This window comes from Poecilia reticulata, linkage group LG5 (genome assembly GCF_000633615.1).
Source record: "Poecilia reticulata strain Guanapo linkage group LG5, Guppy_female_1.0+MT, whole genome shotgun sequence".
Classification (NCBI taxonomy): domain Eukaryota; kingdom Metazoa; phylum Chordata; class Actinopteri; order Cyprinodontiformes; family Poeciliidae; genus Poecilia; species Poecilia reticulata.
Window position 1 is genome coordinate 26,388,784 of NC_024335.1, and position 17,034 is coordinate 26,405,817.

At 39.3% G+C, this 17,034-nt stretch overlaps 1 protein-coding gene across 1 annotated transcript; it reads left to right on the plus strand.

Moving 5' to 3' along the window:
- The first annotated feature begins 1,580 nt into the window (after positions 1 to 1,580).
- On the plus strand, positions 1,581 to 16,654 carry smarcc2 (SWI/SNF related BAF chromatin remodeling complex subunit C2). The gene is given in 26 exon segments (XM_008410129.2): positions 1,581 to 1,728; positions 3,592 to 3,711; positions 3,804 to 3,889; positions 4,051 to 4,132; positions 4,538 to 4,630; positions 4,782 to 4,851; positions 4,943 to 5,012; positions 5,369 to 5,444; positions 6,738 to 6,982; positions 7,537 to 7,661; positions 7,773 to 7,826; positions 8,268 to 8,305; positions 8,461 to 8,591; positions 9,129 to 9,200; positions 9,311 to 9,424; positions 9,516 to 9,712; positions 9,715 to 9,872; positions 10,161 to 10,223; positions 10,306 to 10,564; positions 11,397 to 11,558; positions 11,643 to 11,704; positions 12,358 to 12,478; positions 12,559 to 12,722; positions 12,815 to 12,949; positions 13,609 to 13,972; positions 14,803 to 16,654. Coding segments are annotated over 26 exon segments (3,237 nt in total). The 5' UTR covers positions 1,581 to 1,617; the 3' UTR covers positions 14,868 to 16,654.
- The last annotated feature ends 380 nt before the right edge of the window (positions 16,655 to 17,034 follow it).

Here is a 17,034-nt window from a genome sequence, read left to right on the forward strand (position 1 = left end):
CACACACACACACACACACACACACACACACACACGCACGTGCGTGCACTTATACAGATATGCTCACACACGTTCAAGAGCAAATACAAACACACCAAGAGTCTGAGGAATACTCGTTCAAGGAGCAATTCTCTGCTCTCAGTGTTGTCTCTGGATTTTCACAAATTAGTCTGGGTCATATAAAACTCACAAAACGCATGCAGACACACACACACACACACACACACACGCAGACACACACTCACACATATACAACTATTGTCTGTTAATGAGGGTTAATTTTAACTTCTGACTAAATGAGAACCACTGAAAAGGTCAGAGACATGAAAATAGTCTCACATGTCAGCCAAGTTCTAGTCTTTCTGCAGTTTTTTATTTATTATTTTAACTTCCAATGCTTAGAAAGGCTTAGCTATGTGGATAGGAGCTGAACATAAAGCTTTTAAATGTATTAGTCTCATGTAAATATCGGGACATCTTCCCATGTTTTTTTTTTTTCATCTCGAGGTGAGTCTTATTCATTAAATTTTTAAGGAACTTTCTTTAATGTGTCGGTCATTATTATTATTATTATTATTATTATTATTATTATTATTATTATTATTATTATTATTATTATTATTATTATTATTAGCAGTGATGGTTTTGAGCAATTTATATATACATATATACATATTTACAACTATTAAGAACTATGGAATTTTTTTTAAACTATTTCTCTATCTCACCGTCTCACTCAAAAAATACTCAAAGGGTAAAGATAGAAAGTATTATCTTAAATAGTGTATAATAAACTTACTACCTTCGTATCAGAATAATTGCTTTTCTTTATTTCTTCTAATTGTTCACTTTCACAGGCTTTATTACCAGGCTGTAGTGAGACAACTTGCTTAATTTTTGTTGGGAAAATAGAAGAAACCATCAGAATTAACAATTTTTTTTTTATTTCTTAATGACTTCTGAAGAAAAAATCCAAATAACAAAATGTGCCCCAGAGGGAAAAACAAAAGAAAACAAACAAACAGACAAAAAAAAAAAAACCTCTTGAAATGTCATTTTATAGATAATTATGTGAATCTATTCTAGAGGATTTTCACAAATTCCTCTAATTCTTCCTAACTGCAGCCATGGCTCATGTAATTATGTGAAAATTTATTCAAAAACAGTTAGTTGTAGTTCCACTAGTGTAATAAAACATATGTTTATATAATTGTTTAAACTATTGTACTTATGGTTCCAGCATGACATTTTATTCTTCACAATTTGTTTGCTTTTAAAGTATTATGACAATTTAAAATGTCAATTCCCAGCTGACCGATGCAGTTACAATGCTGAAAATGTTCTTAAACACTGTTGCTTATTTCAGTTCTAGACATACAATTAGCTTTAACCTTTCTTATTAATTTTGTAAAAGACCCGAATATTATCAGCATACTAACCGTGTTCTGGAAAACTGTAATTTGCCCCCAAGACGCGCAATTAAAAATATTATCTGCACAACGCTGCCCCCTGCCGATCTCTCCCTGTCATCACAACCTCTGTGTCATCCACCAGATGCAGTAGCCGGTTCTGTCCGCTGGGTGGCAGGCAACGTCGACTGGTTGTCTGCAGGCAAAGATGGCGGTGCGGAAGAAAGACGGCGGCCCGAATGTAAAATATTTTGAAGCGTCTGACACCGTTTCCCAGTTTGATAATGTCCGCGTCTGGCTGGGAAAGAATTATAAAAAGGTACTGAGCGCACGTTTTATAAGCATGCACACGGGGCTTTCTTTTTTCTGTCACCCTTAAACGTAGAGCAGAGGCAGTGACAAAGAGAGGAGGGAGGGTGCTGCTGCTGCGGATGAGCATCCAGCTGTTTGATTCACAAAAGGATGCTGAGCCAACAGATGCAGCAGATGCAACCGCGAACTGTGGTGTCTGTGTGCGTTTGGGTAGCTAAACGAATGAAAGCCATCACAAAATCTGACCCGAGAGGGACGAATTTATAAACGATAAAGGTGTCTTTAGCCAGGCAGACGGCAAGCTAGCCAGCTAATCGGCTAACGGTTAAAGCAGCTCGGATCCAGATGTTGGCTCTGTGGCGCGCCTCTGTGACTGAAGTCCTGAACTGGGCTTGATTACAGAGAGCAGCTTTCTGCTTTGGACGAAATGAAACTGAAATAGTATTAAAGCGGTGATTTTTTTATTTTTTATTTTATTATTTATTTATTTTTCTCTCACCAGATATCCAATCACATCCCGGTGTAACGTTTTCACTGATGAACGTAAAAGCGCTGGAACTTCTACACTGTAAAACTAGATAGGTTGTCTCAACTTGATAATCCAGACACGTTGGTGCTGTATCTCAACTCAAACAGTTTTATTCTGTAAAAGAATTAGGTACTTTTCAAATTACTTCATCCTGAAATTAGGATTGTTATAGCATTTAAAACCTGGACTCCTGGCGTGATTTCTATAATTCAGTGTACACAAAAATGAGCAAAGCTGTAGCAGAAATAAAAAATATATCAATGAAAAACATTTACAACCATGAGATCCACTTAAACAGAATATGTGTAGAGCCATAGAAGCTACATGAAAAAATTAGCTTGGTTTACCCTAGGAAAATTATTATTATTTTTATTAAATAACAATTATTATTTTACTTACAAAGGTTTTATAATATAGGAAATCATTAAATTGTTATAAAAAGTGCATTACTGTTTTTATAGAAAAGATAAAAGAAACATAGTTTGAAACCAAAAGGCACACAAAGAACTTTAAACATTCTTTATCAGGTTAGTGTCTTTCTTTGATAGACATGCTTTGTATGTAAACAGAGTGCATAAATATACCTCCCTCTTTGTATTTTTATGTTCATATTATATTATAGGCCCCTGCGACACACAGGTTAGGGGATTCAAGTTAGATAAAATACAACTTTGATCCAGAATCTCAATATTATTTTTAATACTAGAATAAATATAGAAAACCTTTGCTGTCATTCAACAAAATAATCCTTGTTGCAAGTGCAGTAAAAATATGAAGTCCACATTCAAAGTGCTGTTTGTTTCTACTATAAGTAAAATAAAAAATAAAAACTATACTAACTAAAGAAAAGCATGAAATGTTCAGGAATTTTTATTTTCCCCAATTACTTGATGAAGATCAGACTTAGCTCAGGCTGGAAAAGTAGGTGCCCATGTATACAATTAGTTAATACCTATCAGTATATACTGTAGATTGTTGAAAAAATAAACAAACTTTTGATTAATTGAAAAAAAAACTGTATCATCAGATAAATTAAAGTTGGTTTTGTGGGACCAAACGGTCAACATTTGTGCTCTGTTTGTGTCCCTAACAAATAGATTATTATAGATTATAGATAACAAATAGATTATTGTAGATTGTAGATAACAAATAGATTATTAATGACGCTTCAGAGGAGATGGAACAAGCAGTTACACAATCATAACCTGATCATAGATTTGCTGATATAACGCATACAAACAAGGGCTGCCCTAAAATATTAAGTTGTTTTAAGAACAAAACATGACAATCTTTTAAGCAGTTGCACACTATTGAGACGTTTCCTCTCTTTCTCCTCTTCAGTACATCCAGGCTGAGCCTCCCACTAACAAATCTCTGTCCAGCCTGGTGGTCCAGCTGCTCCAGTTCCAGGAGGAGGTTTTCGGCAGACATGTCAGCAATCCTCCCCTCACAAAGCTGCCGGTGGGTTCATTTTCTCTCCCTGCTGAGATCTCTGAACAAACACTCTTCAGGGCATTGATTCGCACTCAAACTTTTGTGTTTTCTGCGTTCAGATGAAATGTTTCCTAGACTTCAAGTCAGGCGGGGCTCTGTGCCACATTCTGGCTGCTGCCTACAAGTTCAAGAGTGACCAAGGATGGTAAGACTTTCTTTCCACCTGACTTTATTATTATTATTATTATTATTATTATTATTATTATTATTATTATTGTTGTTTATTTTTGTTTAAAGTTTCACAGCTGAGTTGGATTTTGCCTTTCTTGCTGTTTCGTGTGTAACTCCAGTCTAATTTCCTGGTAGGCGCAGGTTTGACTTCCAGAATCCGTCGAGGATGGACCGAAATGTGGAGATGTTCATGACCATAGAGAAGTCCTTAGTGCAGGTACTAATCTTTACTGATAAAACGAATTTCTTGGACATGCAATGTGCATTAGTCAATGGTTTTATTTTTAATCTAATTTCGTCCAATATAAAAAGAGATTACATTTTTTAATTATCGTATTTTGGTCAAATTTTCCTCGCTTTGGGCAACAGATACACGTAAGAATTAAAAAACATTATTTAGGAAAGTTAAATGTCTCTACATTCTTTATCACATTTGACACACTGAGGATGGCTCTGCTGAGCTTCAACGATGGAAATAAGGAAACAAATTACAGCAAGTCTGCTTTAATATTCTAAAACTCAAGATCACTCAGAGGAAAACATTACTAATAAAAGGAGGAACCACTAATTGTTTATATGTAAATGTTTGTGAATTTAAGTTTTGTGTCATAATTCGCTGCAGAACAACTGTCTGACTCGACCCGTCATCTACCTGAGCTCTGACATAGAACCAAAGCTGCTCGGAAAACTGAAAGACATCATCAAAAGACACCAGGTGGGCTTTTTGTTTGTAAACAAATTTTCAATGTAACCATTTTTTTTATCAGTGTAGTAAAGCATTTGTCGTGCTTTTTCACGTCAGCCCAGCTTTTCTTGCGCCGCCCTCTCTGAATTAGCGTCGGCTCCTCTTTGTGTCGTCTTTTCAGGGCTCCGTGACTGAGGACAAAACCTCCAGCTCCCACATTGTGGTGCCTATTCCTTCCAGTCTGGAGGAAGGTGAGGTCTTGATAGGTGTGGTGTGTATTTGTCAAATCTTCTTCGACGTGCACAGGTTCTGCTACGACGTGAATTGATCTTCTCTGTGCAGAGGAGTGGGTGCGTCCTGTGATGAAGAGAGACAAGCAGGTTCTGCTCCACTGGGGATATTTTCCAGACAGGTTTGTTCTGGATTCATGTGTCTGGATCATAGTGTAAAAAAAAAAAAAAAATAGCCTCATTTGTATTTTTCTGTTGATTATAAACAATTGTAATTTATTTTTAGTGACACTGTCGAGCTTATTGATTACAAACAAGTGAATAGACTCTTGCTTTTAAAATGGTCACTAGAAGTTAGAGCAACAAAGTTTCTGTAATTTTTGTGACACAACTGCGGAACGTCTTTAAGTTCCCAACCCGCCTCCTGTGTTTGCTCCTAAACATTAAGCTGACACGTCGTTGCTGTTGCAGTCGTCTCTCGCAGGCCTGACCATGTTATTTGTTCCCTTGGCCCGACTTTGCTCCTCTCGTCGTTCAGCTATGACACCTGGATCCCGGCCAGTGAGATCGAGGCTGCGGTGGAGGATCCTCCCAGCCCAGAAAAGCCCAGAAAGGTCATTTGCTTCGTCCTGATTTATTGCTGTTCATTTTAACGACCTTTTAAAAAAGTTCTTCATCTTAAATTAGGAATGAAAACTTTTGTAAAAGTGCTTGGAGGGTTTTACGTTTTGCCACTAACGTTATTGTGTTTCACTGGGATTCTGCGTAATAGAGCCACATGAAGTAGCATGCAATTATGTGGCAGGAACACGATTCATGGTTTTCCCCTTTTTTTACACCTAAAACTCAGAAAAATGTCTTTTTATTCTACTATCCTGCGTCAGCACTTTTTTTAAAACCACCCAGCTGCAACCTGTTTCAGCTGCAGGTCTCTGCACATTTAGAGACCCGTTCTTTGCAGATCTGCCTCAGAAAGAATCTCTGAATTTTAATTTTGAAATCTTACTACAGATCTGGACAATAACTGTGCCGTTCTAACATTTGAACTGCTTTAAACTGAACCGGTTCGTTGTGGTTCTGGTTGCTGGCACAGGAACCTCTGGTCAACTTTCAAGCTTATTGTAGCCTCTAATAGGTTTTTGCTGTATGTATTTAGCTCTGTCTAATTCTGACCAGCTCCTCTATCTCTGCTAAAAAAAAAAAAAAAGAAAACCAATCCCATAGCATGATGCTGCCACCAACATGTCTCCAGATCAGAGACACGGTTAGTTCAGGATCATGGATAACAGTTTTGGTTTGAATTGGTGCCAAAAATCTTCCCTTTTCATATGAATAATCAGTGCTGTGAAACTTTGTATAATATTTTATAAACTAACTCTGCCTTAAGCTTCTCCTCCCTGACCTGCTGTGGTCTTCATGATGCTGTTTGTTCACTGATGTTCTCTAATGTAGCTGGATTTACACTGAGATTAAATTACCTTCACTTGAATGTTGTTAGCTGAACAGGGGGATTTTGGTCAAATTTTCCTTGCTTTGGGCAACAGATACAAATAAGTAATAAGTATAAGGGATTTTGAGTAGGCTGCACTGCATATTATTTAAGGGTTTCGCAGTACAGGTTGTGTGAACAAAAAAATGCAGGCCACGTCTTAAAACGTTTATTTGTTTAAAAAAAATAAATGAATGAAATCCATCCTTTCCATTCCTTCTGCTTGACAGTTACACTCTACTTAATGTTGCTCACTCAGATGATATTTCAATAAAGTTAATTTATGCCTCTAGCTGCACAATATATTAAAAAAAGTAAAATGGGTGCAAGTCACTCTGTGTCTGAAGCAATAAGCAGAAGTATTTCCCTCTTGTTTGTTATCTGCTTACTGAAAATGTTTGAATATTGCCATTGACAGGTTCACGCAAAGTGGATTTTAGACCTCGACCAGTACAACGAGTGGATGAACGAGGAAGACTATGAGGTGGGAGACGGCTGTCCAAAGAGGAAGAGGATCTCTGCCAAGACGCTGACTGATGAGGTGACGACACCAGATGAGCGAAGGGACAAGAAACCCGGCAGTGCCAAGAAAAGAAAGCGATCGCCGTCACCTTCACCAACCCCTCCGCCTCAAGAGAGCAAGAAAAAGAACACCAAAAAAGGGTAAGAGCTCAGGTTTGTTCGATTCGTTTAACAAACAAACCTACAAGTCGCATCCATCCTTCTGTCTGCCTGTCCAATTCAGTTTCATTTCACTTTACTTATAATTATTCATAAAACAAACAGACGTGGTTCATATCCAGAAATATTCAGTCACGTCAAACCAATACAACAAGACCTATTGTTTCAAGCATTCAGGTTGGACTCCATTTATTATAAAACGCAGTCAAAATCTTTTACTGGTTGTAAAAATGTTTATATATATCAGGAAGCCCTGCTGGTTTTATAAAGTAATTGACTTTGCCGAAACATCCTGTGTTTATGCACTCTAGAGATTTTATTTTATTTTTCCAGATTCACACCAAAGAGTAATTTTTTTAAGCTCTGCCACTGCTGACATCTTCTGAACCAGATTTATGAGTAAGAATCTGTAAAACCTTTCAGAAAATGGCTCAGAAAGTTAACATTTATCACAAAAAAAAAACCCTTTTCAGTCACTTACACGCACTGTGGGGATACACTGGGTGGTGAACAGGTGTTTTCGTGTGTGTTGCCAGGCCGACGACCCCGTACACCAAGTCTAAACGAGGGCAGAGGGAGGAGGAGCAGGAGGAGCTGTCCAAGGATCTGGATGAAGCCTCACCTGCTCCTGCATCTGAAGAGGGAAACACAGCAAAGACAAGTATATTGATATATTCATTAAAATTTTAATAGATTGTTGGAAAACTACTATGTAAGCTTTTTTATACTGTCAAACATTTCAGTGGATTAATTTCTTGCTGTCTGCCTGCAGACAACACCAAGAAGGACTCTGAATCGACCCCAGTAAAGGGAGGCACTGACATGGGTATGGATGATAAAACATATATACACTATTTATCTGTAAATCTGCAGTAGGTAACTTTTTACAGAGCAATATGTCTTTACATATTGTGTTAAAACTGTCAGTATGTTTAGCCAGTACATTATGAGACACACAATCTGTGAAAAAAATAAAAAATAAAACAATCACACCTTTTTTGGCTTCTCCCTCCAATCTGCAGAAACGTAACGCTCCTGGCCAGAAACAACCAATCAGAGCCGATTTTTTTTTTTATCCGTCTCGACAGTTTAAAAAAAAAATGTAGAAAACACATTTTTATAGAAGTTACCTGCTGCAGCTTTGAAAAATATGTCAGAGCAAACATGACTTTTTAAATATTACTGTAGAGGTGTTTGCAGAGCTTTGTGCTGCTGAAGGTATTTATTAAAAGTTTGCCCTTCGTCTTTTTACATGTGATTTCAACAGACGAACAAGAAGACGAGTCGATGGAGACAACAGGAAAGGTATCGTTAATCTAACAGGTTTAATTTAAAAGAAAATATGCTGAAATGTGTTGAGGTGTAGTAATTTAATTTTAACCAAACTGAAATATTTTTGTTTAATTTTTGTTTCTTAATTTGTTTACATGACTGTTTAAGGAAATGTGTGTTTTTAACAGGAAGAGGAGGAGGGCAGCCCCAGTGTGAAGGGCGAACCGGTGAAGAGCTCCGACCTTCATGAGGACAACGTGACGGAGCAAACTCACCACATCATCATCCCCAGCTACGCCGCCTGGTTCGACTACAACAGGTAACAGCATTTACGCAGTGACTTCATTTGAAACGTCTCCAAAACGCGATTGTAACGTGAGTTTAAGGAATTACAGTGGTTTGACGCTTTATTTCTGAATATTTTACAGCATTGCAGCCATGCAAAGAGTGAGAGATAAAACATTCTTTCCTTAATTCATTCCCAGTGGATTTATCATAATGTTTCAATAACTCATTTATGCCTCTGCAGACCTTGAAAAAAGTGATATTGCCTTTTGATGGCACAGATGATTAATGAAGAGGATCAGATAAAAATAATAGAAGTTGATTAAATGCTGCTATTCAGTGTTGTATTTTTCTTGGATACAGAAAGTCTTGTTGACTGAAAGCTGCTGTTTGTAGGATCTTCATCGGGTTTTGTTCACAACTTTCAGAAAATCATTGATTTGTTTGTGGTCTCGCATATCGAATGAATGTTTGTTTGCTGTTCCTACTGATTCAGCAAAGATTAAAGTAGAAATCATATCTGGCTATGGCTGAGAACATCACATTGACTCTGCTCTGATTTCTCTTGCAGTGTTCACGCCATCGAGCGGCGAGCCCTGCCCGAGTTTTTCAACGGGAAGAACAAATCTAAAACCCCCGAGATGTAAGCATTTGATTGGTGCACAACACAGAGTGACTAGTCAGGCGTTTGGAAGCTACTGTGGCTGTTTTAATGCAGTAGCATGTCTCAGTTGTCTCCTTTTATCCCTCTAGTTATCTAGCATACAGGAACTTCATGATTGACACCTATCGACTGAACCCTCAGGAGTACCTGACCTCCACCGCCTGCCGCAGAAACCTGGCAGGAGACGTGTGTGCCATCATGAGGTAGAGTGGGGGTTGATCTTTATCCGTCCTTCGGCCGTTAATCTAAACTTTCCAGCAGTGGAGGAAACGCCACGTGTCTCCTGTTCTGCAGAGTTCATGCTTTTCTGGAGCAGTGGGGACTGATCAACTATCAGGTGGACTCAGAGAGTCGGCCCACGCCAATGGGACCCCCGCCGACCTCTCACTTCCACGTCCTGGCGGACACTCCTTCAAGTCTGGTGCCCCTGCAGCCCAAAACATCCCAGGTTTCTAAATACTCACATGTAAACATGCAAACGGAGATTGCTGGATGTTATTTTATATTCTTGCTCTTTCACTGCAACCTCCTCAGACCCCCGCCACCCAGCCGATGATATCATTCCCAGACAAGGTGAAGGAGAAGCCCACAGATCTGCAAAACTTTGGGCTGCGGACCGACATGTACAGCAAGAAGACTGGATCTGCTAAGGTGAACACAAGAGTGGTTGCTTATAACGAGGGCTGAAGTGATTATTGAAACAATCATCAACTAATTTAGCAATCAACTAATCATTAACTGGAGTATACAGACTCAAAAAAGGCCATTTTTGAGATAACATTTGCATTTAAGAAGAAAAACTGCAGCGTGTAAATATGTCCTACCTAAAATTCCTCAAGTAGCACAGTTTTAGCTTCACAACTCATGCACAACTCTTACTGTAACCCTTATTGTATGTCTGGCACGCAAATAAATTTGTGGTGATATTTTTGAGTGCAGAGCAAGAGTGGAGCGAGCTCTATGAGGGAGTGGACAGAGCAGGAAACACTACTACTACTTGAGGTATTTGCAATTTGCTGACACTATTAGGCACAATTCCTCTGTGGATACAGCAATGGCTGAATGGCTATCCCGCGTCTCTCAGGGGCTGGAGATGTATAAGGACGACTGGAACAAGGTCTCTGAACACGTGGGCAGCCGTACACAAGACGAGTGCATCCTGCACTTCCTGCGGTTGCCGATCGAAGACCCGTACTTGGAGGAAAGCTCGTCTACTCTGGGCCCCCTGGCCTACCAGCCCGTTCCGTTCAGCCAAGCAGGAAACCCCGTCATGAGCACCGTGGCCTTCCTGGCTTCTGTAGTTGACCCACGCGTGGCCTCAGCTGCGGCCAAATCCGCTCTCGGTGAGAAGCAGCTTCTTTTGAAAATTTCATGATGAACAGATATCCAGTTATGAGCAAAGCGTGATGTTTTGTTGTGTTCTTTTTCACCATCATTGTAAATATGGACGTAAGGTTTTAGTGCATTTCTTAATCCAGAGATTTAAACATTTATCAATAATGACACTGAAAGGGGACCCATTAGGCAAAATTCACTTTGTTTTTTTACTTCCATTGGAGTCTCAGCTGCTTCTAAGAATAAGAACAGCCCAGGCGCTTAAAAAAAACACCCAGCCATTTTCTGGCCATAAGTTAATGTTTTTTTGGTTTCTGGAAAACAAGTCATTTCAAAAACCTCCCAATTGTTGAGTCACAATCTATGGTCACTGCACCTTTACCTAGCAACCTCAGCCAAGCCCAGCCTGTCACCTAGCAACCCACGCTGAGCTTCAGGTCATTTGGTCACCTGGTTTTACTGCTGTATGCGCCGTACAATGGCTGATGGGGAAAAAAAAGCGTTTTGTTGTTGCCTTACCATTCATAAACCCCTTGCTGCATTCTTGCTGGTTTTCCAGGAGGCTCAACTTCTGCTTTTCATGGATGTATAATTGTGCATCTGTTTGCTGTTTCAAGTGCGAATGCAAACGTTGAGATGGGGGTGCGTGGTCAGCAGCCGCTTCTTTGGATTTAAATGAATGATTTTATGCAAATAATGTGATGAACATGCTTTGTGAAGCCCATACACCTATCCTAGCCTTTTCAAGCTCACCTTTAACTAAAGCACAATGTGCCACCTGTTTTATTTAAAGTAAACAACCTGAAGTCTTGACAAGAACAATGTGTCTCTCCATATTAGAGGAGTTCTCCCGGATGAAAGAGGAGGTTCCTGCAGCGCTTGTCGAGGCTCACGTACGGCGGGTGGAGGAAGCGGCGAGAGTGAGCGGCCGACAGGATCCCCTGTATGGCCTGGAGGGAAGCGGCATCGCAGGGACCGGCCTGGAGGAGGGAGACAGGCCCGGTAGGAAGAAAACACAAGAAGCTGGAACAAAAACAGCTGCAACGATTGCAACGATGAATAAACAATTCTTATACTTCTCTTCAGATGAAAGCAGCGATGAAAGCAAGAGTGACAGTCATTCGAGTGAGGAGAAAAGAGATGCTAAGGTATCGTGCTTGCTCATTTGAAAGATTGCAAATAAAATCTAATTGTGTTATTTTGATCATTTTCTTGTGAGCCGTAGTGCAGCTAACTTCACTGTAGGTCTGAAACGATTAATCGTGACAAATCAATGATTGAAATGTTGATTAATCGTCAACTGGAGTCTGCAAACTCAAAAAAGGCAATTTCCTAACAGAACAACACGGTCAGAACTGCTTTGCATTTAAAATAAAGGAAAAAAGTCTTTATCTGTAAATATGTTTTCTCAAGTGGCATTGTTTTAGCTTGACTTGGTTCAAATTCTGAAAAAAAAAAAATCTCCCGTTAAGCACTTTTTCTATTCAATTATTCTTTGATTAATCCAGAAAGGGCTGAGCTCGTCACGTATGTTTTAGCTGCAGATCCAAATGATCAAGAGTTCACTAAAGGAATGCTTTATTGTTGCATTTTAGCCAATAAAATGTTAATTTTCTTATTTAATAAATGAGTTGAATTGCCTTTTATTTACATCTGTCAATGTATTTATAACATTGTATCTAAAAGGCTTAAGTGGTTACATGAAAAATCTCTAATTTATTTGATTAATCAAAATAATCTATAGAATAATCGATTATTTTAAAAAAAAAACAGCTGAACCTACTGTTTTTCTTTCACATAGGAGAGCAAAGATGGAGCGATGGAGGAGGAAGAGAAGCAGGTGGAGAATGGGAAGAAAGAAGAAGAAAGAGGAAGAGAAGCTGAAGGCGAGAGAGAGGCAGATAAAACAGAGCCTGAGATGGGTACGCAAGGTTTTATCTCTGAGATGTCAGATGCATAAAAGCCCGATTAAAGCTCAGACGTTATGCTTCTCTTCTCTCAGGTGATGGTGAGAAGGAGAAGGATGCTAAGGAGGGGACAGAGGAGGGACAAAGAGAAGGAGAGATGGAAGGAGAGAGGAAGGCTAAAGTTGAGCGCGATGTGGGAGAGGGAAACCTGGCAACTGCTGCCGCCTCCGCGTTAGCAGCTGCTGCCGTCAAAGCCAAGGTGAAGCTCAATTTATCACTCCTGCCTCTTCAAGACACTCTTTCTTATTCTTTACCTCCTAAAAAGACAGATCCCCTGCTCTGTGTTCACAGCATTTAGCTGCAGTGGAAGAGAGGAAGATCAAATCGTTGGTGGCTCTGCTGGTGGAGACCCAGATGAAGAAGCTTGAGATTAAACTGCGACACTTTGAAGAACTGGAAACTATCATGGACAGAGAGCGGGAGGCTGTGAGTGCGGGAACCTGGGATATGTGGTCCTGTTAAACAGCACACAGTTTTATTTATAGTCCAAATATTGTTTCACCAAATAATCTAACGCTACGTTCAGACTGCAGCCTGAAGGGATTCAAATACGATTTTTTTTGCTCTTACGTTACCTGCACCTGATTTTTTCGTGAAATTCTGAACAACACAGATCAAATTTTTATAAATGTAACCCAAACCTCTTAAATTTGTGGCTCTAAATATGATCTGATCTTTTCAAATGTGACCTGTGTCTGTAAGGCCAGGTCACATTCATCAAACGTCACTAATCTGCATTCTGAACAGGGTGGAAACAACAACCACGGCAGACAGTAATGAGGATTAAGTGGTTAATGTTCGTGCTCCGGTTAGACAACAGCCTTAAAATCACAAAATATGCTCCACCATTAGCATCCATGTTTACTTCTGCAAACACTGAGCATGCTCTTTTCCTGATGTTAGCGCGTCCTCCACTGCAGATGCGAGATTCTTTCAGGTTGTTTGCAAATCACACAGGAGATCCTATATAAGTTGATTATATTTAAAAATATGACTGACGATGAATAAAAAAATTTTTTAAAATATGATTTCACAAAAAAAATCTGAATTGAGCATCATGCACTAAGTTGTGTTTGTGTTTTCAGCTGGAGTACCAGCGGCAGCAGCTGCTGGCTGATCGCCAGTCCTTCCACATGGAGCAGCTGAAGTACGCTGAGATGAGGGCCCGTCAGCAGCACTTCCAGCAGATCCAGCACCAGCAGCACAGCCAGGCCGGAGGCCCTCACTCCAACCAGGCGGCCTCGGCTGCACCGCCTCAAGGCCCCAGTGCCAGTCAGCCAGCTCCCAGCACACCAGCTCCACAGGCGGCCCCCAGTCCTGCCCCACCAGCTTCTTCTGCCCCGGCCCCCGAGTCCCAACCTGCAGCAGGCACTCACACGTCATCTCCCTGCCCCTCAGGCCAGCCCCCGGCGCCTCACTCCAGCTCCAGCACTACACCCGTACACCACGGTGAGTTAAGAGGTGGAGCTCATTGATCACATTTGTTGTTACTCAATACAGTTATAGCAGGAATTCACAACAACACTTAGAGTTTTTGCTGTGGTATTCTGGCATTTGCTAGCTGGATTCCATCGGCTAACTCACTCACTCTTTGGTTACCTAGCAATAGCCTGTGGAGTAACTTATGCAGCAGCAGTTTAAGGTTTTTGCCACTGTGCATCATAACTGCTTAAAAATAAAAAACACAATGGAGTGGTGTGAAAAATTGTGGATAAAACAGGAAAGGTCACGTCACTAGTTTGGCAGCATTTTCCATATTTAAAACAAATAATTGATCAATAATTATCAATAACCACTTATATGAAGTGATCTTTTTCAGTCATATCATTCTGCCGTAATAAAACTTGGATTATGAAAACTAAATTATAAAAACCTGCATTTTTGTGTTATATCTACATTTAAGAATGTTAACTGCTTTATTGTAATTTTTAGCCAAAGTTGTTAAAAACCATAGTGGAAGACCCAACGAGGTTGCAGGCCCTAACACCAGAGGAATCTCTTGAATTAAATCAACCTTCTTCTTTGCTGTTGATCTTGAATAAGCTGGATAGTTTTAGGTTAAAAAGATGGTTATAATTTGCTCCGCCCACCATAATAAGCTACTAGTCAACATCTCACTGACTGAGCATGGTGTCTGAATGATGCCCATCTCAATAAACACAAACATTATTGTTTTGATAACTTTTGTAAAAAGAGAATGAGTCCAACTTATAAATAACACAATGCTTTCCACCTGAAGTCACAGCTGTTATATTTTTCCCCTCCTGCTCCTCCCACAGAGCCCAGCGCTCCTCACCAAGGTGAGTCACTCCACCCGTCAGCTCCTGTTCCTGCACCACAGTGAGAAAAACACCCATAAATTGCCTGCGAATCCAAATGACTGACCATTTTGACGCCTGCCGATATCTGAAATGAAGAAGTCACCAACAGATGGATGAGAAGACATTTCACATGTTTAGTTTTTGTTTTTCTACAAGGCAATCGATGTGAAGATCAAAATGTAAATGAATCCACCTCTTTGTTTGAAAGTAAGTCGTTTTAAAACACAACTGACTCTCTTAAGGGAAAACTGATTTTAATCTTTTGCTGCTGACCAAAAGGCAGCGAGGCGAGTTCACGGTAAACACCTTACTCAGCTTCGCCAACGTGTCAGAGCGTAGGAGAACAAAAGCTTCCTGTTGTTTCATTTAATGTTCTGCAACATTTTGCGATAGCTCATGAAGCCTCATAGTTCATCCAGTGGCCCTGCCTCCTTGTACTTTAGGTACGTTTTAAAAAAACATACATGTATGTAAAGGAAAAGCACTTTTCTCCTTGAAAGTCTCACCGAAAGACTTGAAGCATCTGTCGTATTGAACTCTAGCACTTATATCTTTGTTTTGTGGTCTTAAATACTTCAACCAACAGGAAGTTTCAAACTTACTCATGGTTCTTTAGATCCACTTGTGTTTACGTCGCGTGGATAAGTCGTGTCTACAGGGTTGAACCTGAAGGTTACATGACTGAGAGTCTGTAATGAAGGAAGAGATTTAAATCGCTAAATTAGCTGATCTAAGCTGTTAAGGAAAGCGTACTGTAAACTGGATTATCTGTTACAAACATCTATTTTGTATCCAGTTATGATGCTGTGGAAACTTAAAGTACAGCCTGAAGTCCTGAAAAGACTTTTCTTTGATTTTTTTTTTCTCGTTTAAACTCCCATCATGCCAGCAGGACTTAGAGTAAAACCTTTCAGTGTGGATGAACTCTAAGCATCCAGTCAAAAAATGTTCACTTATAGCAACTACATGCAAAACAGTATTAGATGCTGTGTTATGTAAACCAAAATATTTTTTCTTTTATGATGGTTGCTTGGGATTGCATATGGGATTTTTTTGTTGTTGTTTTTTTTAACAACTTTTGTTTTTTCATACAAAACATTGGAAGAAACTCCAATGCTGTCAAAAACAAGGGAACACCTTAAAACTCTCTAGCAGAGAATCCTTGAAATCCGTAACAGTGTTTTCACTTTATATCCTGTCGATTTTTTATATTTTTTTACATGTAATTTTTCCATATTTTTCCTTTGATATGTCAACATTGTAACTGTATATTATTATCTTTGTAGCCTGTATCTACCTTTGCCATCTTCGTGTGCGATCTGGACTGTTTTTGCCGGATCTGTCAGAGACGTGACTGTGATCATGTGTGCCCACGCCATTAAGACTTGTAAACAACATTACTTTTCAGTTGTTTAATTTTAATTTTTTTATTAAGTGCCATCAGTCGTGTGATCACCAAGTTTGGAAAGCTTAAAAAAGAACAAAAAACGTTTTTGCTCCACACACTCAACACGTCACATCAGTGTCATGATATATAATCCAGTCAGATGGTGAACGTTTGCAGTTAATGTCCATCTAGCCAGTATTGCAGTCCTCACCTCCGCCGTGAGCATAAATGGACATCTTTTATCTGTGTTATTACTACATTGTGTGAATTTTGTGATATGAAATAAGTGTCAGCTCAGTTTCTGTATGTTTTTCACTTCGCTCAAGGTAGCAGCAAGTGCGGTATTATACAGTAGACATGAGTTGTTTTTTTTCCTCTGTAAATCATCACATTAGTGCTGACAGTTTATTAAAAAAAAAAAAACACATCAGGACTGGTTTAATTACGAAATGTTTGAGGAAAAAATAAAGATGTGAAGAGGAGTCATTGTGTGGTGTTTTTTTTGTTTAATGCAAATACTCATCACATTTAAAACTAATGATTTTTCAATTTTGTTCATTTTGATGCTCTTCCAGTTTTCAAAAATAATATTAAGTGAACTCAGAGCAAGCAGGCCTCGTTCATATTCAAATACATACAGTAGAAATGTGCAATGTGCAAAATGTGCAAAAAAAAATTTTTTTCTCACTACATGATTTAAGATTAGACAAAACTCATCTCGTTTTAGGTTTAGTTTTATTTAGGATTACCAAAATAATTTCTGTTCGCTAAGTACTTAATCTTTTATCACTTCCATTCAATCC